This window comes from Podarcis melisellensis, assembly GCF_964234715.1.
Source record: "Podarcis melisellensis genome assembly, chromosome: 8".
In the NCBI taxonomy this organism is placed as follows: Eukaryota; Metazoa; Chordata; class Lepidosauria; order Squamata; family Lacertidae; genus Podarcis; species Podarcis melisellensis.
This window is the reverse complement of record NC_138540.1, coordinates 65,319,209-65,341,541: the sequence shown is the minus strand read 5'-3', so window position 1 is coordinate 65,341,541 and position 22,333 is coordinate 65,319,209. Positions and strand designations below refer to the sequence as shown.

Here is a 22,333-nt window from a genome sequence, read left to right as displayed (position 1 = left end):
TGGTATCGCTAGTTACGAACTTAATTCGTTTCGGAGGTCCGTTCTAAACCTGGAACTGTTCTTAACTAGAGGCGTGCTTTCGCTAATGGGGCCTCTTGCTGCCGCTGCGCTGCTGGCACACGATTTCCGTTCTCATCCTGGAGCAAAGTTCTCAACTTGAGGTAACTCTTCCAAGTTAGTGGGGTTTGTAACCTAAAGCGTTTGTAACCTGAGACGTTTATAACTTGAGGTACCACTGTACTTTGTTCTAGGGCATGGACAGCCAACATGGTACCCCTCCAGATGTTGGACTAAAAGTCCTAGCAACACTGCCAACTGTCAGGGATGGGATTTGTAATACAACAACATCTGGATGGCACCAAGTTGGTTATCCCTGTTCTACAGGATGCAATGTCATTCCCATACTATATCACCACCACCATGCACAGATATTAACGATGCTAGGGTATGGGGAAAGAATTTCTCACTACAGAATCAGGAGTCATTTCCCAAGCTTTTCCTGTAGTAGCAAACAAAGCTAAGAACCACTACTGTTGAGCCAGTATGTTCCAGTCAAAGAGCCGAAGACTTGGATTCTACTGCTGTTAAGAAACCTAAGTGTTCTGGGACAAATCTCACTCTGATAAAATGAAAAAAGTGTACTACTATGAAGACAGAAGAGACAGAAACACTAAAGTACTCTGCACAGACAGATCCTTAACAAGGCACTGCAAGACCTGCAGACTATGTGACAAATCAGACATCACCCAATACTACAAAGCTCGTAGAAATATTTCCCATATTGATTAATTCAGAGGCAAACACCTTTTAATAGTTAAGATTTCTTTTCTAGGGAAAGACAGGTCTTCTAGAGATTCCACAGTGAGGCCACTGTTAAGCTTGGTATTCCTGTTTAATTATTTACATCAAGTTAATAAATGCCAGTTATTTCTCTTATACCATCAAGTTAATAAATACCAGTTATTTAGTCCTACAGCCATCTGGCCTAAATTCACCAACCTTCATTCAGGAAGCATGACTTGCAACATGAAGTATGAACGAAGACCATTGCATACAGTTGGACTATTGAATCAAAATGGCACCTGGCATCCAAACATTGACAAAAATCATCACTCACACCCTGAACTCTCAAGCCAAAGTTGGTGACAATATCTTAGGAGGTGGCCAAACCTATGCCCCAAAATGAGCAGTCACACAAAGTCATGTTTCAGTCCGCCATCTTGATCCAAAATGGTGATGGCACCTAAACATCAACATAGGCCCCCACGCCCACCTCAGAAACCCTTGTGTCAAGTTTGGCAATGGTATCTCGATGCTACAACCTGGCATAGCATCACAGGCACAGGAATCCAACCCCCATCTCCAAGGAAGACGGAGCCTGTAATGTTCAAATTTTATTTTTATGTGCTTTTATCTGAGATAATTCCAAAGTTTAACTAATTTTGAATATTTTCAAAGTTCCACCTGACAACCACAAGCGTACTTCTGTTTTCATGGGGAAACACTGCCCTGCCAAATGAATTTTGCTTCTGGAAAGTTTGGAACATCCTATGAATAGTTGCCAGGAAATGGTCCTAATGAATTCAAAGGTACCTGCCTCCTAGTAACTGCAATCTTGGTCTTCAAATAAATGGCCATGACCCGTGTGGTCAATCTGTTTTGCAACATGTACTAATGAACCTTGAAACAAATGGTGAATGAAAGTTAAGGACATTTATCATATAATATTAATATTGAATCTAACAGTGTTATAAGTAAGGAATTCAACCTAGTAAAAGTGAACTTGAGAGGACAATATACTTTCACCGTGTGGAAAGTATGAAAAGCATTTTATGGTTTTCCAAGCCAGTGTTCATTCCTTAGCAGTCATACAGACCATTTCTTTCATCTCTGTTAATTCCTTCCACTCCATGAACCTCCTAGGAAAGAATCAATATGAACTTATGGAGGTAATCTGTACAAAGAAAAGACTGTCAGACCCCATCCCTACCCCAATTCAGCAGGCAGTACCATGGCTGAACACCTCTGCTCACTCAAGAGAGAGCAAATAATTTGACAGTGGCTGCTATTATGCTTGGTGAACATATTAATATCGAAGTTGTTGGAGGACAGGACTTGTCACATATTTGGCAAGAAGCTCCTACAGCACTAACATATAACACACTTCACTAGATCACTGGCAACTTCCTAAACTACTATCTAGGTTCTTCAAAACACCAACTAACACCTTCATATCTGAATTTCAGACAACCAAGTATAACCTGCCAACAAATCCATAAATAAAAAGGTCCAACTGCTAAAACACCATCACTGGACTTGGATTAAATTCCAAACATATGTCTGTGTGCATCTTAAATTCCCCAAGAGGGAAATTTGTATACTGAATCACATGGTTATTGGAAAGGAATATATTGAAATTACACAGCTTGAATATGTTCTCAAATATCTTCCATAGAAACTAGACGTTTTCTTAAGATTACTGTACAATTTCACTCAGGAGCACTTGATTCCTCTAGAAGCAATGCTACAATTGTTACCAAAGTTGCCTCACTAAACTGCTGAGCAATGCCAAGACCTGCAAGTCCAGGTGCATAGAGAAATATGAATCCCTCCCCAACACAAACCTAATTATATCACATGGGCAGATCACTATACCTTTTTGTAACAAGCAATACATTAATCCCAAGAGAAGCAGTTCTTCCTGTTCTAGCCTTGTTGGTGCTTATTCCACCCTCTGTGTGCCTCATAAGGCAAGTTTGGGCATTATTACTTTAAACACAGAGCATAAAGAAAGAAATGCACTAAGGAGGAATGACCTTGTAGTTCAGGCACAGGACTAGAAATCAAAGGCCTAGCTTCTGTCCCTAGTTGTTGGAACAGGCACACCACCATTTTGGGAAAGCTAAAGCTTCTTTGTATATAGAAGTAGCATGCAAGAAGAACATTGAAAACAGAAACAAATAATGTCTAATACAGAATAAGCTTTCACTGGCAAAAAAAGCCACTAACCAAATGTTTCTATGTGAATTAAGTTTCACAACTGAATTAATAGATTTGTAACTTTGGAAGAGCTGCATTATTCAGCACTATGAAAAGTACTGGAAAGAGAATGCTGAATCTAGGTCTGCTGGGGGAAAACGTTCTCTTCATTGCTGTCCAGCCCATCATGAGCACAACACAACAATTAAATAGTCACTTGATAATCCAAAATGAAGGGGGTAGTAAGAAAAATACAAAAACCCATATATTCATGTTTAAACAAATGAAAAGTCATAATATATACCTGGAAGGCTTAGTTTTTCCACAAAACTGTCCAATGTGTTTTCAGGTTATACAAGTGGACCTGCAATAAAATGTTGCAGTGCGAAGTACTCCTGTTCAGTATACCACCCAGCAAGCCTTGTCTTTTTCTGGGATACTTCATTCTATTCCCACACTTTTCCATTAACCCTCCTCCACGCCATAACAGTTAATCAGCATTTCTTGCCCATTCAGCATACTCAGTCTTCAATGGTCTATTCGTTACTGGGGCTTCACATCCCCCTTTTAGAGCCCCGATTCTTTTGAGGTTTAATTGAACCTGCAGATAGCACACTCCCTCCTCGTGCAAGAATGTGTTGTTTTCACTGCACAGGTATCCACTCACCTCTAAATTTGGGAGATTAGGGGAATGGCACACACATACAATGCTTGTAACTGTTCTCAAGCTGTTCAAAATATGGATTTTATGATAGCAAAGCACCTAGGTGTCTATGCCACCTCCCATTTTACTTTTACCTAATATGTATGTATAGCAACAGTTTCTATGACAAGGTGGTTAAAAAAATTTCTCTCCTAATATTTAAAACGTTGTCGTTTTAGTTAAAATTTGTACCTATATGTTTATGGGGGGGAAAGAGAATTTCAAAGAACATTTATCAACTACCTTTTCTTCTTCTTTTTTGGGGGGGCCTTAAGAGCAATATACAGGTAAACTAGGAATATAGTGCTACATCCTGTTCTGGATGGGTTGCATTTTTCCTTAAGGAACAGTCTCACAACTTTAGTGTACTTACTGGTCTGATTCTTATTTTAGATGTTCACACAGTACCAATGGCATAAAGTACCTTTCACAAGCTTTGATTAAAATGCCAATTTTGATCCCTCTTGTACAGGATCGCATGCTTCCGGTCACAACTGCATATGGGTCTGCCTTTGAAGGCAAATTTTAAACACCAGCAGATGCAAGATATAGCGTTGATTCCAATGCTAGTCCTACTCAAAGCAGACCCCTTGAAATTACCTGACACAACCAGCTTAGGTTCATTAATTTTGATAGGTCTACTCTTGAGAAGACCTTAGTTGGCTACACCCCATAGCAGCTAATTATTACTTAGAACTTGCCACAGGGAACATCGTGCTATTGTTAAAAAACAGCTCCACTGGCATCCACTGTGTGTCTGGGCACTATGCAAAGCATGGGTCCTAAGCTTTAAAGCCCTAAATGGCTTGGGCTCAGGGTACTCCTTGTCCCCACATAAATGTACCTGTGTGTTGGGCTCATCAGTGAAAGCATACAGGTGCTTCTGTTTTCCGGAGGAGAGGGCCTTCTCTATTTATAGAACACTCACACCTCAGAGGGGTTTGCCTACCATTAGAACAGCTCTTCTCTCTACAACTTTTCAATTAAGAGCAAGGATGTTGTACTGCCTCTCCATAAATTTTTGAAGCTACTTAAGTCTATTCCTACTTTTTCTATTTTATTGTGATCGTATGGGTTCTTGATTGTTCATGATGTTCTTTGAAAGTCACCTGGTGAATAGGGCTGGGTGATGTTGCATTTTTAACAACATGATGTATCACTAGCTAGGTTTACCGCAATGTTAAAAGAAGCTACATTGGCCCCTGGCCCCAGCTGAGCAAGCTCCAATGTCCCTGCCACTCACACGCAAGCGGCAGGGACCTGGGGCTCCTTTTTGAGGTTCCCTCTGTCTTCACCAGTGTGGGAGGTGGGTGAGCTACCTCGCACACACCCCACTCCACAAAGACAGACCAAGTGGGAGTAGCCAATTGCACAGAGCCTGTCAGGCTCCATGTGTTTGACTGCCTTCAGTTTCGCCCATGCAGGCGCACTGCCTCTTGCCTCGCTCCCCAGCTGAGCAGCTATGGAAGGAAGAGTGGGGTTAGGGCTCTCAGAGCTAGGGAGCAGGGGCTTCACGCTCCCCAGCTGAGCAGCCACAATCCCACTCCTACTTGCGTACAATATTGATATATCACCCAGGCCTACTTGTGAATGTAATGTATCAATAGTAAGCCTGGACACAGATACTTCAAATAAAAATAAACCTGCTAACAAATACACTGCCCAAATCATTTTACAGGATTAAAAATAAACTGCCTTCTCTCCCTCCTCCCATTCTTAGCAGATTTCATTAAAGTACAACCAGTACACATGAGTTCACAACACAGATTGACCAAATATGAAATCTACGTCCATATTTTGCCATTACAAATGCAGGAAAATGGAACCACATTGGTGAGTGGGTTGTATCAAATTACAAGAAAAAGTTCAAACACCTGCCATCATATAGAAAATTGATTTTTAGTCTATGGCTTGGGTCATATTTCAAGGGTCATTCACTCAAACTGATCACCATCGTAAGATGGAGCTAGTTAACAATGAGCACACATCTGTGAAATACTTCTCTAAAGCCAGCATAAGCAATTTTAATGAAAGTGAAGCACCAAGAGAATAAGCTTGTCAGCAAAGATAGCCCAAACCAGCAGATGCTGAGGGTCTATAGTAGAGATCCTTGAGGTACTGCATCTATCAGAGCGAAAATGGAAAGATGGGAACAGAGATCTGACCAAGAATGGCAATTAGGTATGCTTTTGCATGCTCCACCCTATTGACCTCAAATGCAACCCCCAAAAGAGTTATATATTTCATTCCTTCAAAGTGAAATGAATTCCTAACTGCATGATGTCTCTCTGGCTGTAATACAATTGGGCTGGGGGATGAAGAAATTAGAAAGGTACTTTTCCAGCCTTTCAAACAAGTCAAAAAAGTTGCCAGCCTACATTAAGTCATTTGTTGCCTTAAAAAAATATCCAATCACCTTCCAGGTTCACAACATGGTCACCCAGAAGTCCATTCTTATTTGGCATAGCAGGTGGGCAGCTATTTAGAAACCTGGTTGTTGTTGTTGTTTCACAAATATAAATAAATCTTAAAAGACTGAAGTTCACCTATTTAGAATAAAAGTGCGCAATGCTATTGATCAAGTGCAGATGTAGTGTTGTTTCCTAACCATGGCTCAGAATGAAAGCATACCACAGACTCTTCTCCCTGCACCCTATTGTCATTAATTTATTCCTCCCATTGGCTACAATTTCTATCACTACAGGTTTAATGTATGTACCATGGTTAGGTTAAAACAGGAAAGAGGGAAAGAATGGCTTCACATTTGAAATTTTGTAGCACAATACTCATTTGCCAGCCATTTCCTTAGCCAGTAAAGCGAGAAGAGCGCCGCAACCCCAGAGTTGTCCGCGACTGGACCTAATGGTCAGGGGTCCCTTTACCTTTACCTTTTAAGGAACAAAGGAACATTGCAATCTTAACATTTTTACCAGAACACTGACTGTCAACTCAAAAGTTCTTAAAGCTGGAGCCTCCTCTCTAGTTAGAATATGCCTAATTTCTAATTTGAATCCAAGAAGCTTTAAAAATTCAGGCAGTTTCCTCTTCATATTCACATTTTAAAAGCTCCTGGTGCCAGAAAGATCCCTCCCTACAGGGCACAATTTGTGAATGAACTATTACAATATTACTACTCAACATTAAGCCAAAAAAAAAAGACAGTTGAAATGACAGTGGAAAGAGACCAATTAGTTTAGAACATTGGCAGGAGATTCTGACCAGAAATGGTTCATAAAGCAACAGTCCCATTGGCTCCACAGTACATAACTCGATTAAGAACCTTGGCATAATATTATTACTATACAAGTTATTGTACAAATTAGCAAAGGGGGGTTTAGCCACCCCCAGCAGTAGACTCAGCATTTGAAGGGCAATACAACTGGACTTCACTGCATTTTACCCTCAAGATGCACAAGCTTTAATTCAGGGGTGGGCAACACTTCAATCTACAGACTTAGAAACCACCTTTCCAAAACAAGAGTGCCTGCCCTCATGCACAAGAACAAGATATGATTCAAGAACCATAAACAAAAGCCAGATTAAAAGCTGTTCAGTTTAAAAACAAAAAAGCCCAAACTCTGGTGCATCAAGAGAAGACAATTCTCTGTGAACAGATTTAGAATGTAGACACTGTGGCACTATGCCAAATCATAGTGTTACCAACCATACATAAAAAGCTTATACACCATCGTTTAGGCTTTCTGATGCACAGCAAGCAAACCATGACTTAGATCTACTCTACATTCGTTTTCCATCTGCTTAGCACTCTGCTTCTTAAGTTCCTAAATTGTCTCTCTTCCCCATGCTGGGGCATCTGAAGTAGAGCAACAGGCCTAAACGTGGCTTGTGAATTCAGACGTAACAAACCACAATTAATATGGACACTAGTTTGTAACTGCGGATTCAAACTGTGGATTATGATCCTCACTTACAAACTATACCTTGCAAGGTGGTGCATGTTCAGAGGTAATGCCACCAGCAAAGTACACATAGAACAACGTACTGTGAAAAATAAAAACCAAATATGTGAAAGAACAAATCCAACAGCGTGAGCATATCATCAATACAGAAACAACTAAAAAAAGCCTCCTTAAACATTGCCTTATGCACTAGCTAAAAAGGAAGCAGTAAGGGGGTGTAACACACCACTCTCAGGCAGCAGTTTCTGCAATCTTTACAAAGTGTGGTTTAATGTTAAGTTTGAATGCATACTGTGGGATCTAAACATGCAATGGATTGACATTTTACACATCCATGAAAACTGTATATAGAATCATAGAATTGCAGTGTTGGAAGGGACCCTGAGGATCATCTAGTCCAACCCCCTGTAATGCAGGAATATGCAACTGACCCATACAGGGATTGAACTTGCAACCTTGGCATCATCAGCACCATGCTCTAACCAACTGAGTTTTCTAGTCTCTGCTAATCTCCATGGTATGGTGGTAAAGTTTATATTGGATACAACTTTCCAGGACTATAGTATTTTCATTTGCATCATTAGAAGACAAGACAGGCTGCCCACACCTATATAGGAGCCAATTTCCCCCAGGAGGACACATGACCAAGTTATGGATGTGCAGCGCATTTTTCTTATTTCGAACTATGACCTTGCACTGAAGAGTTCTGCAGGTTCAACTAACTGGGATAATTTTCAAAGCAGTGTTGTTTTGTCAGCATCTTCCTTAGTAACTATCTTTTCTCAAGCCAGGAATGTCTACAGAGTTACAACACCCAACAATTTAATTCTGGCACCTGGGAACATCAAATAATTTTCCTGACCTGGTTGCTTGCCTCCTCTAGCTTTTGTGAAAAAACATATGCAGAACCAAATATACAGATATATTCCTGAGGCAACTAGGCCACATTTTCCCAACATTTTGTTATTGTGTGGAATGGCTCACTGGTCCCATGTTACTTTATACAAAGCCTCACATAATCTAAGAAATACAGCTCAGTAGACAGCACAGCAGTTAGGACACAGCTTCTGATTCCGAGGTATCACTACAACATTTAGCACCAATTTAATTGAAAGCACTCTAGCCTGAACACCTACACTTGAATAGCAATAGTACAGACCAAAGATAGATGCCAGAATGTATATTTTTGTAAGTATGCCATTATTTTAGAAACAGAGTTCAGGAAAAACTGCTTGATGAGAATACAGCTTCACTGAAGTTTGCAAAGAGGTGATCACTTAAAGTTCCAGATTTTACTTTTGCTGCTATATAAAGGTCAAACAGTCGGTTTTGGAAGATCAATTTGCATTCCTTCATTTAGAAAACATTTAAGGGGTAGTAGGTATTGCAGTATGATGAACATTAGCTAGTCAGCTGGTCCCAAAGTTCCTCACTTTCTCTAGATACACTACAGAGTCTATGCCAGTCACTCAGAATTCATCAGGAACTCTCTAGATTTCCACTCTATTATACTTCAAGCAGAAAATCTGTTCCCTTTACTCACTTTGCTTTCCCGGTCAGAAACATCATAACAGGCAGTATGTATCTATATCAACCTCAGCAGCAGGCACAAATACCATATATTTATTTCCATGAAAAAGGTATTCCTCAAGTACACATTTTGTGGAGGTTCTCTCATCTTGCTGTTTTCAGAGTCTATTTAATTTTAAATATATAATAACCTTCCACGTAATGCTGAACAGATAAACTGTGATACTGCTACAACAGTTGCACCCAAGGGACTAACAGCACATGCTTAGGTTCCCTTTAGTCCAAATGAATCTTACTCCCTATCAAGTGTTTTTAGGATTGCAGCCCAAGTCGGATGTAGCAATTATCAAATCAAATCATGCAACAGTGTTAAGCAGAAAACAAAAATTAGGCTGTATATACATCTCTAATACACTTAAAAGTACACAACTTCCGCCAAGGAATCCTGGGAACTGTGGTTTACTCCTCGTAGAGCTACAATTCCCAGCACCCCTAACAAATAACTTCCCAGGCTCATTTGGGAGAAGCTGTGTGCTTTAAATGTACGGTATGTATACAGCCTTAATGTATTTCATTTCTGATCTTATTTTGCATTCTTTCCTCTATACCCCAGACTTGGAATAAAGATTCATGCAAGGTCCAAAAACCAACATTGACCCAAAACCTTACAAAACTTGCACACCTTCAAGAAATTTTTCAAGCTCACTTGTATGCTTCAAACTAACCTAGCCACCAAGATAGGGAAGAGAAGGAACTCATCCCTAACTCTATAGATTGTTTTTCTACCACGCATCTAATATCTGTCCAAGGCACCAGTCTTAAACTGGGAGGTCGCAGCCTAATCCAAAGTAGGTTGTAACAGTATTACCACTATAAAAATATAGTGTAAAGGATTAAGAAATGGGTCCCCAAATGCATGTTTGGGTTTAAAGTGGGCCCAGGATCTGAAAATGTTTAAGATGCCTGGTTCAGTATGTACACCATTTCTTTCCTCTCTAATCCCCACTCAAAAGATGCCAACATGCATACTGATAGGAAGTTGGTTTAAAAAGAGAACCATTTTGACTTATAAATTTCAGCTTCTACTATCTACCCACCAATTCCAGCTATTGACACATTAATAGCTTCACACCTAAATGCCTATCATTAAACCAGTGGTTTTCAACCAGAGTGCCGTGGCACCCTGGGGTGCCTTGAATGATGGTCAAGGGGGCCGCTGGCAACACTGGCCTCTGTCCCTTTTTCCTTCCCTCCCTCCTCTAATGCCCTCTTACACCTCTGCCTGCCAAAGGCTTGCACAGCTGTTTGTTGCAGCAGCCCTGGCTACAAGCTTCCCAGGTGAATGGTGCCTCTGGGGCTGGCAAAGGGGTGTTTCTCAGGCCTCTGTGAGGCAGAGTGAGGAGGCACTTCTCTTTGGGACAGGTGGGGCAGCTCAGAGACCAGGGGCGGCTGCCCAGAGGACTCCCCAAGAGAGAGGAGAGGAGGCTGAAGGAACACTCAAGGGAGCGTGTTTGAAAAAAAGTGAGAGCTCTGCCAGTTCTGCAAGCATGGGGTGACATAACTGGGCTCCTGATCCCCACAGAAGTGCTGCAGAAAGAATGTAGTTCATCGAGGCAGCCATGGACTCAAAAAGATTGAAAACCACCGCCTTAAACAATCAAGACTGGTTTTAACCATGAATGAGAAACAGGACGGCTACAGAGTAACCAGACCTTCTCTAATAAAATGTGGTCTGCAATGTAATGTATGAACAAGCCTTGTCTATATAATATAGAGGGCCTCTTCACATATTTCAATGTTTAGGATACATCCAAATGCGAATCCTTAAAAGTGCAAACTGTAACTGAAATTAATAGGCCTCACTCAAGAAGTTCAGGCTGCTAAGACTGACTGCAGACTCCCTACTAAGTGTACCAGGCTTTGTTGGCCTGTAGCATGTGAATTAACCCTACAAAACATCCTCAGAGGCTCAACCCAGCACACAAATAATCACTGTATCCTGTGTTGCGCAAAATGCCCAGAAACTTTTAAAAATACTAGAGTTGAATTAGTTCAATAGCCAGAATCTCTCTCATGGTCAGTATCTTTCATTTTTCTTTCCCTCCAGAGTCACGTTCTAGTACAGTGGATGCTGTGGACGGTCGGGTTGCAAACGTGATCCATGCAGGAGGCACTTTCGCAACCCACAGCATTCGCAACCCGCAGCACCACATCTGCGCGTGTGCGGGTTGCGATTCAGCAAACCTGGAAGTAACCCGTTCCGGTACTTTGGGGTTCAGCGTGGTGTGCAACCCGAAAACGTGCAACCTGAAGAGTCTGTAACCCAAGGTATGACTGTATTGCAAGCTCCTTGGGATGGAGACCATTCTTCTACCTGCTCCTCTAGAAATGCCAGTACTATAAAGATCTTAACAATTTTAAAAAATGTGCTGAAGAAAGCACACAAGTAAGAAACTTAACAAAAAAATTTTTTTAAATGCTTATAAAGGTAAGGGGATTTGAGCATAATTAAGAATTGTCCTTACCACAGTAATTAAAGAACACAATTAAACCAAACTTTTTTCTAGGGGTTAGTTTACAGAAAAATTGGGAAACTTTAAACTATAATCTGAACAAGTACTGACCTAGAACCTTGAAGATGACTAGAGAGGACCAAGAAAGAATACTGGTCTCTCATCAGTTCAATATATCAGATTTACATTATGGACTTCTAAAACCAGAGACATCATCCATCACATAACTTGTGAAATGACTTCATTTTTAAAATTCCAAATTTGCTTATGATACTAAATACTTATTTACTGAACTATGTTATATCCAGGAAAATATCAAGAGTTTCTATGTTCTTCTGTTCATTACCCAATATTGTTGCAGCCAATACAGCCTGGATAGCTCAGTTGGTTAGAGTGCAGTGCTGATAGTGGCAAGGTTGCAGGTTTGATCCCTGTATAGGACAGCTGCATATTCCTGCAGGGGGGGGTGGACTAGATGACGCTCAGGGTCCCTTCCAACTCTGCAATTCTATGATTCTGATGCAAACATCAGCTAGCAGAGGGAGGAATAACTGGACATTGCACTGGATTATTATGAAGAACTTTTACAGGCACAACTAACAGATGGATAGTTTGAAATCACTCTTAACTTATTTCCCCATCTTTCTCTTTATTCTGTTATTTTTATCTCTCCGTCTGCTTGCTTTTCTGTTCATTCTCTTTCTTATTTCTTGTTTTGTTTCTGGGGTTGGTTTTTTTTGTATTTAAATTATATTAAATGCAAACTTTCAACTCTTTCCACCCTAAGAAAAATGTGCTATTTTATTGCCTTTCAGAATAAAATGACAATTCTGAAAATATTAAATTACAACATTTGCAGCATTTCTGGTTCTGTAGCTGGTATTTTACTATAATGGTCAATTTCTACTAGAAACAGATGAACACTTAAAACTAGAGAAATCACTTATACCCAGGAAAGCCACAAAACCAAAAACATATTGGTTTGACAGAAACGCATCCACACACACACGCCCCATTGTTGCTTCAGCCCTATAGAATCTACTCCAGGCTGCATAAGGCTTAACAAGCAAAATAAATCCAAGGTACAACAAAATGCCATTGCTCCCTCTTTTGTTTCAGGCACAATGCATCGAGGGCAGCGTCTGTGGATCTGCTCCTGCTGAACCTCCTCAAGGTCACAGCCAATTTCAGCTGTGGAATTAAAAAAAAAAGGCAGAAAGTGGCAGTGGGTTATGGCTGGTAGAAAAAGCAGAGTGTAAAAGTTTATGAGCTCATCAGGATTGTTGTACCATTACATCAGAGGCAATTATAAATGGCCAAGAGCAGGAGATGGGGAGCCAATCAGATCACAGATAGGATGTCAACCTAAGACCAACTGTCTCCTGGCTTTGACAGAAGGATTTTACCTCCATAATTCAAATCCCAAACCAAAGCAATCTGCACTTACTACTCCAATCACTGAACTGTTTACCAGCACTTCCAAGCAGGAGCTCAAGGCACTAGGCTATCTAAAAAGGCTGCTCAGAAAATGGCTTCAGCTAGCCTGGACAAGATGAGGGTGTCAGAGCAGGTCACTTGCCCTCTTCTTACCCCCTGGAAGCACAGGAACAGCTCAATTCAACCCACACCAAGAGAGGAAAAAGGAGCCGCAAAGGAGTGGAGCACAGTAGAGCTGAACAGCAGCAATCTGCTCAGCACACCCTCTTTTTTCCAACCCAGCAACATGGAGCTATTTTTGCCACCCCAACCCCTCCCTCCCCAGAGGTGGTGGTGGCAAGCCTTACCCCCACCCCAGGACCCCCCTAAAGGCTCCCAGCCGGGACAGGAAAGGGGGAAAGGAGAAGGGCTCTCTCCAAGAGAGCTTACACAAAGGCTGGGAAAGGGAGGAAGGGAAGGCAGAGAGGCAGCCATTTTAGAGACAGAGGAAAGAGACAGACAATGGCAGCTCCCTAGTAATGTGGGCCCGAAGACGACCACAGAAAGCTTGTCACGTTAAAGGACAGCCCAACCTCGACCTCGGGTGCGCTCCCCTCCTGCCCTTGCCCTCCCACGGCCAGAGGCGTCCTCAAGCCCCTTCCCTCACCTGCGCCCAGCTGACCACCCAACCCCCAGCCCATGTGCGCCCGCTGCCCCGGTCCTCTTTCCCCGCCCTCCCGGTGCCTTTTTACCTGCTGAGTCCGGGTGAGCGGCTGTCCCCCTCCAGCGCTGCTGCTCCCGGGGCTCATGGGCGCGTGGTGACTCCTTTGTTGGCCTCCCGTGGCTGCTGCCGCCCAGCCTTGGCTGGTGCCCCCAGTGTACTGGGAGGCAATGTCCGCTGCTGCTGGGGCCTTGGCCGTCGCTCCCCCATCCTGGGGCCCGCTCCCGTAGTCGGCCCCGGGATACCCTTGATAGCCCCGAGCCGAGCTTGGGGAGGTGAGCAGCTGGTTGAGGGTGGGGGTGGAAGTGGGCTGCGGGGTGGCGCCCCCGCCGCTGCCTCCTCCTGCGCTTCCTCCTGCGCCGACGGCGGCGGCCGAGGGCCCCATGGCCCCGAAACGCTGCTGCTGGAATGCCGAAGCTGGAGGTTTGGCCCCGGCTTGCGCGGGGCTCTGAGCGTTTCCCCGAGGGGAGCTCAGGGCGTAGGCCTGAGAGGGAGGCGGGTAGGCGCCAGCGCTGCGCCCGGCTGTAGGGTAGTAGTTGTTGTACTGGTGGTTGGGGAAGCCGTGCTCCGAAGTGCCGCCGCCGTGGGAGTTCTGGGGAGGGGGCGGCCCCGGGGGGCCCCCGGTGGGCCCCGAATACGGCTGCTCCAGGCCCCCGCTCTGCAGCGCTGCCATGCCAGGGCTTTGTTGTCCGCCATGTTGGTGGAAGGCAGCGGCCGCGGCGACGGCCGCAGCAGCCTGGGCGCCTCGACCGTAGGGCTGCCCGAAACCGTAGGCTGGCGGGGGCAAGGCGGCCGGATGAGTAGGGGGAGGCTGCTGCTGCTGCGGCGGTTGTTGCTGCGACGTCCCCACCCCGTCGCTGCTGTTGCTGCCGCCACTAACACCGCCGCCAACACCGCCGGGCGGCTCCGGGAGGTTATTGTTCAGTGTGGCGACGGGCCTAGGGCCCGGGTTCCCGTTGGAGCTCTTCAGGTCGGGCTCGGCCCCTGCGCCCCCGCCATTGCTTTCGGCCCCGTCCTGCAGCTCCTTTCCCGGGGGACCTTCACTTTCCGACTGCTTCTCTCCGCCGCGCTCTGCCGCCGCCGCCGCCTCGCCCCCCGCCTCCTCCGACGAACAATCCCGCTGCTGCACCTCCGCTTTCTTCAGCTCGGATGGAGCCGGGGCACCCAAGCTGCTCGCGGCGGCGGGGGCCACCTGAGCGGCCATGATCCCCCCTCCCCACCCAGCCAGCCCCCCTCCCCCGCCTCCTCCTCCCCCGACCTACTCCCTGCTTGGCCGGCCGGCCGGCACAAGGCCTCACCGCTCCTCTCCTCCTCCTCCGCGCTCAGGCGGCGGTGGGATCCTCGGGACAACGGGGTCTCATTCCTCCCCCGGCGCGGCGAGCGAGGCGCGGCGAGCTCCGGCGGGCTGGACGCGGGTGCGAGGGGCCTGGCCCCACTGTGCCTCCTCGCTCAGTTGCAGCCGGCGGAGAAAGGGGGAGGAGGAGGAAAGGGGGAGGGGGGCAGGACGGGGCTCCCGGTGTGGGAGAGGAGGAAGGGAAGGGGGACACGGCGGGCGAGGGAAGATCGGACGGACCCCCGTTCTCGGAGCCGGGCGGTGCGGCCGGAGAGGCTAGACTAGGCGAGCCGAGTGGCGGCAGCTTCCGACTCTCGTCCGCCGAGTCCTGCTCACTCCGACACGAGGCTCAGCACTGCCATTTTACCCAGCGCCGCGGCAGCCTGCCAAACCCGGACTGGAATATGGCCCGGACTGGAGCTTTCTTCCCCTCCCCCCTCACAAAGGAGGAGCTGCCAGGCCCTGGACGCTTTCAACTCAGCAAGGCTGAAGCTTGAAGCTAACAGCAGCCTGCCGCTCGCAAAATCCGCCACGGATCGGCGGCAAAGGGAGCCGAGCTCAGCCTCTGAGCCACAAAAGGAAGCTTCTCTGCTGACAAAACACAAGGCGGGTAGGAGGAAGCTAGGTGAACAGAACTGCTCGCAAAGCCCCATTCCCGCCAGTTCTCAGAAGCCTCGCAAGCGAATGCTCCGGTGCTTCCTCTCATTTGCTCAGGGCACAAAGCCTCCCGCAACCAAGAAAGGCCAGGACTCGTGCCTTTAAGGGCAGAAGGGATTAACGAGGCACCGCATAGAGGGACTGGTAGAAGGGCAACTAGAATAGATCAAAACTTCAAGGAGGATATCCCAAGAGCAATCGTGGAAAATTCACACCACTCCAACTGTTATTACCAATAATGTAGGCTGTTCAGTTTAATACTTTTTAACCAGGGCAATTTTATGCATTTTCACACTTCATGCAGTCCAGACATCAAACACGCAGTTCCAAGGATACTTAATTGGGCTAAATCCCACTTAACTCTGGGGGACTTACTTCTGCATAAACATTCTTAAGAGTTGTGTTGCAAGAAATCCATTGCAGCAAAATCCATTATCCCACTAGCTATTCTATGACAATGGTTAGTTACTTTGTTCAAGCAAAAATAGTGAACTAAATTCTCTATGAATTACTGTTTAGGGTTGCAGGGAATTCAGGAGCATCCTCTATCCATAAGCTTTCATCAGTAACAACATGTGAGACCAGAAGTGTGCACCCAAAGCCCTGCCATGTTGCAATGGATTGCAGGGTGCAAAGCTCTGATGCCATGCTGCATTAGCAGTGCCAGATGTAGTGTGCAAGGTTCAAAGCTAGTCTCTTGTTGAGTACAAGGTGTACTCAACACCTTGTACCTACCGCTCAAAACGAGATCTGGTAAATCTAAACATCTACCAGGTGCCTTCATCATCCAGATTATATTAGGCCAACAGCAGAAGTATGCAAGGTACACCTCACCAGAGCAATATGTGTAGTAAAAACAAATTCAGATAGCTCAGGTAAGCATACAAGGGCCATAAAAGGAAAGACCAAAGTGTACCACATGACAACAGGCTAACCAGCCAAGCTGACAGGTGTAATTCCTTACTACAGAAACCACAATAAAACTTGACAGGAAAGCAGAAATCCATGCACCAAGTCTTCTCAGCACTCTACAAATCCACTCACCCAATAACCTCTTCAAGTTAACCCACATTAATTGGAGTTAGATATCTCCAGTTATGACTTCATATGAAGAACAGTAAACAATCTTGAAACACTAAAGTATTACACAGCACCCTTCATGCAGTTAACCAGTTCAAGTTAAAGCTTAGGTTTTTTTATCCCATGGTTGATTCAGGAAGATAGTACCATTATTTACTAGAAGACTACTACTTAGTTTTTGCTGTACCTTTTTGGAGAGTTGTAGCCTACTTCAGTATTTACTGTCTTTATTCATAGTTGGGTTTATCAGCCACACATTGGGTATAATAATTCCAACTATATGTTTATTCTTGAACCTAGGACCTTTCATCCAAACTCACTCTTCCTTTTTAAACTAATAAGCCAATAACCACACTGAGTGAATTCTTCACTTCAGTTTTAGTAGACCAGAATTGGACACAGCTCAAAGAAGACTTCCCTATATGTGCACAACACTATCATGAATTTTCATTTGCCTTGTGGTCACATCACATTATTGGCCCCATCATTTTAGGTTCAACCAAGGCTGCTACTTCCCCCCCTTCCTTCCATGCAGGAACAGGAGCTCATAACCTCCAAGAACAACAACAACAAAGAAACAAAAAGTTCACAAACAAATGAGGCATTGGCTTAGGGGAGGACACGGAAGAATACTTGCTAGTGTTTTGCGTGGTTTTTGTTTTTAACACTTACCATGAAAACACTCATGCCTGAGTGGGACAGCAGGTGAGTGCTCATCCGCTAAACAAAACAGATGCATGAAAAAATAAATGCTACAAAATGCCACAGGCATGGGGCTGGAGGCAGGACTTATAGTGTTCTTTTTCAACTTGTAATGATTGCCATCAATGTGATGGCTTGAAAAAAACACTAGACAAATTCATGGAGGATAAGGCTATCAATCCCTACTAGCCATGATGGGTATTGTCTACCTCTAGTTGATGAGAATCAAAAGTGGGGGGAGTGCTGTTGCTTGCATGCTTTCCATAGGTATTGGGTTAGCCATTGTGGCTGGCTACAGGTTCCACTCTCATGTTCTACACACTCAAGTACCCGGTAGTTCTGGTAAGCCATAGCTTGGCTTACTGTGATATGCAAACGAGACCATAGTGTAGTTTGATTCATAAAATATATGTCTATCAAGCATTCATAATGCAAGGCAATATTTTGTAGCAGGGGCACTGACTTGCCCCCCACATTGGGGGGGCATCATTTGATGCATCCCACCCAGCACATGAGCAATTACGCACCAGGCTGCACAGGTGTCCTGCCTCCGCGATGTGGCATCAGGTGGAGAGGAGGATTGCCGCGCTGGGCTCCCTGCAGAGGGTGATCTTCGCCTTTGCTCATCCTAGTCCCCTCCCAACTCCAGAGTGGGGGCTGGGGTGTGCAGAGGGCACCTGGCGGCAGCAGGGGATGTTGACTCCCTCAATATTGGGGGTCTGGGTCCCCTGATTCAAAATATTGAGGGAGATGGAACTCCTAGCGCCCCCTATATCCAGCACCAGTACAGTCGTACCTCGGCTTACATATCCCTCTGGTTACATAAACTTCAGGATACGTAGGTGGCAAACCCAGAAGTATATTTCCAGGTTTTTGTTGCATGCGCATGTGCAGAAGCGCTCTACCGCCATGTATGCATGTGCAGAAGCGTTCCCTCCAGTTGTGGAAACCTCAAGATCCGACCAGAGCCCCAGAACAGATCCCGTCCACAACTGGAAGTACCCCTGTATTTTGTAGTTACCTTTCTTCTTTTTGAGTTTCAGCAACTACATTTTTTTTTTTACAATTTCCCTTTTTACCCTAACATTAGAGTAACTGAAAAACTGCTCTTACTTCACTTAAGCTTCTAGTATGTAAAAATATGAAGTGGTATTCCAACCGTCCTCTCAAAATACATCTAACTACAGCTCTTTCTCATTTTCAGATATTTTGGACAGAATAGATAGCACCTCCCTTCCCCTCCCCTCCCCACCCCAAGATCTTCCAGTTGACAAATGCTTCCCTGATAGACATGCTTCTTCAGTAATGAATTTCCAATACATGCTTTCCAACATGGACATGCACAGGATAGATGTTCCACAAAAACCTAGGTGTTTCCTAGATGTATAGCCAATGGCTTTTTTCTAATTACTGAGCCATAGGTCAACGCTGAAGCACGGGTTTTACATTGAAAAGTTCCTGGGTTCAATCCCTGGCATTTCCTGCTGTAGGGCTGGGAACACTCCAGTTTGAAACCCTGGAACAGACACAGGCAAACTTGGCCCTCCAGATGTTTAGGAAGTACAACTCCCATCATCCCTGACCACTGGTCCTGTTAGCTAGGGATGATGGGAGTTGTAGTCCCAAAACATCTGGAAGGCTGAGTTTGCCTGTGCCTGCCCTGGAATGATACTGCTAATCAGTTAAGACAATACTGAATGAGATGGACCAATGGTTTTACATGGTATAAGACAGCTTCCTATGTTCCATTTGGACAACCCACTGCTCATTTTTAATTAGGACTGCAACCTTTACTCAGATACATTAAGTAATTACCTACTTTGGCTAGAAAGGCACCCACCATTAATCACTCTCACACAGGAATGGAACACCCCTTCCATATGCATTCATGAGCATAACATATTTCTCTTCAAAACCATTGTTTTATTCATATACAAATTTAGGTAGATTTAAAAACTAGATTACCACTCTTATCATTACTCAACAGCTCAATCCTAACCATGGTGTACTCAGAGGCTGCAATCCTAACCACACTTACCTGGGAGCAAGCCCCATTAAATTCAATAGGACTTGCTTCTAAGTGGGCATGGATAGGATTGTGCTGTAAGATTTCTCTAATTCGGTGACAATACTAACAACACCAGATCAAGCTACTGTTCTAAAGTAGCTTTGCTCTTTTAAGGGCATCATCTATGTAATAATTACACTGTAGCTGTGATCTAAAGAGTCTGCAAGATATACACATACTCATGCATACTTACTATCTCCCATGGTATCTTCGTGATGGATGATCATTGTTGTGAGCTGCTTTGAGAGCCAATCTTGGCTGAAAAGCTGGTTATAAATATAAGAAAGAAAATAATGAGTAAATATGCTGTTTTCGTACATTTATGGCATGTTCAAGGTTCCACAGGGGGAGTAACATAAAATTCAGAACAAAACATTTAAACCATATGTGCTACATCTGGTATATCTGCATAATAGAATAGATCCCATAGGGAGTTCCATCCATAGCAGAAAACTGGGATGTAAGTCATCAAAGGTCAATATGTAGTGATTCTGACTCCACATTGCAAGCTGTAAGATAGCACAGACCTTTTGCTATAAAGGCAGATTCTACAAAATAAGTAAAATAAATAAATAAAATTATAGAAATGGGATTTTAAAAATGAAACAGTTATGACTATGTTCAAACATTTGTGTTCACAAAGATGCCAGTCAGCATCAGCCACTCAGTATGTTGAGTTCCGTACAAATCTAGGAAAACGCAACCCTTGATTTGAAAAGTAAAAATACTGAAGCATTCTATTTATTCCAAACACTGGGATTTGAAAAATGGTTCTCTGTGGCACAATGGGTCAGTGCATTTGGCTGTTAACCAGAAGATTGGGGGTTCAAGCCCCCCCCCCCGTTGGCAGGATTCCTGCATTGCAGGGGGTTGAACTAGATGACCCTCAGGATCCCTTCCAACTCACCAGTTCTATGATTCTGTGACCATTTATTTCATTCAACCAATCCTCTTCCCCAAACCTAATAATCTTCTTACAGAATGAGTACTATTATGTCTGCTGTTACTACTGAATATGTATTTTGTTTCAGCAGAAAGCTAGATTCTGGTACAAGAACACATAGTAGCACAGCGTCTGCTTAGAAGGCTTAAAACATTTACTTGACAATAAACTTAGCAGATTCAGTTGTATTTGTTTCCAAGAGTGGACTTAGAATCCCAGTGTTGGCAACATGGATCAAGGTGAAGATTTGATCAAAAGCAATAGCACAGAAGCAATCTGATAAAAGACAGAAATACAAACTGGGAGCTTTTTCAAATCTTGGAAACCCCTTTAAATATACAGTAGTTGATTTCAAGGAGATAGTGTGAGGGAAGGAGTTTTGTTTTGTTCTTAGGGGAAGGCATGCCAAAAGCCAGAAAAGTGGAATGAGAGAGGGCTGTCATCAGCTGAATTTGCACAGAGCAAAGAGAAGGGTATGGATGGTAGGCTAAGTCTAGAAGTCAAATTGTGTGAACTCATGACTGCAGATCATAATTTAGCATGGCATCACTTCCCACTTTAATGAGGTCTATAATACTGCATGTGAAGATTTAATTCATGACAAGTTCGGCGCAATAAGATCTAAAAGATAGTGACTGGCTCAAGGTCACCCAGTCAGTTTCATAGCTGAGTGGAGAACCTCAATCTCTTTGTCTATGTCCTAGCCCGACATTCTAACCACTATACCACATTGTCCTTTTTTGAGGGGAAAGGAAGATAGGAAGGTTTCTTATACTATGCTAGATCATTGGGCCATTGAGTGCAATACTGTCTACACCAGTGGCCTTCTACCTCTTTGGATATAGAATGTATTTTGGTACCCATTTATTATATCTCAACAACAACATTGTGCTTCTGTTGTGACATACCTTAAATCAGGCTGTGACCTAGTAATAGGGCCTGATCCTCCAGTTGGAGACCAATGACATTGACTGGCAGCAGCTCCTCAGGTCTCAGAAAGGGATTGAAGGCACTAGGGATTGACTCTGGGGCCTTAGGCATGGAAATGTGTTTTTTTACCCCTCAGCGATGCCCTATTTTGTGTTGTATTTTAACTTTGTGCTTATTATTTTATATTGCTGCAAACAGTGCTGATGAATGACAGCTTATGCCTATTTTAATAAAAAAAATTTAAAAAATAACATAACATAACTAGAAGCTTAAGGAGGAAGGCAGAAGGCAGAGACCACAGGGAGCCAGCTCCTCCTTTCTTAGCAGGACAGTTGGTCACAAACATGGTGCACTCCCCCCCCTTGTCTTCTTGTTATTTACTGAGCACATGGCCTCCACAGCAGTGCCAGTTCCTACTTGCTTTGCTATCATGGTTCAGCTAACTTAAGTCTCCCAGGTGGCAGTACAGACCACCACCACTAGGTTGGCTGCTATTAAGTAGAGTTTCATGAAAGTAGTCCTGCCATTTAACATAGTACCAAGGCAGTTTAGGAAACCTGGTATAGATTAGGATGCTAAAAAAGAGGGGAATAGGGTTTCTCTCATAAAAAAAAAACCTGTTCTGCCAACTGTGTGATGGCAAATGTGGACTGAATCGTTGACATGGAAACAGGATTGGGACACGCTGTCTCCCTCATGCAGTGCACATACACACACATACCCCTTATCATTATCCCTGGCCCCTAAGCAGTCTGCAAACATGGCATGGAGTGATCTTCAGGAACAGGATAACATTTCAACAATAAATGCTTCCAAGGTTGAAAGCAACAACAGAGGA

At 44.1% G+C, this 22,333-nt stretch overlaps 1 protein-coding gene across 3 annotated transcripts in view; it reads right to left on the bottom strand.

Moving 5' to 3' along the window:
* Nucleotides 1-22,333, bottom strand: part of ARID1A (AT-rich interaction domain 1A) — a 122,454-nt gene that overhangs the window by 72,281 nt on the left and 27,840 nt on the right. For 2 of the 3 annotated variants that reach the window (XM_081920482.1, XM_081920481.1), the window contains one exon: nt 19,816-19,888. Coding sequence is in view for 1 of the 3 variants with exons in the window: in XM_081920480.1 (XP_081776606.1) it covers nt 13,814-14,986 (1,173 nt within the window). In the remaining 2 variants the exon portion in view is untranslated. Of the gene's footprint in view, nt 1-13,813; nt 15,016-19,815; nt 19,889-22,333 lie in introns of those variants that run through there. The other variant, XM_081920480.1, reaches the window with a different exon arrangement.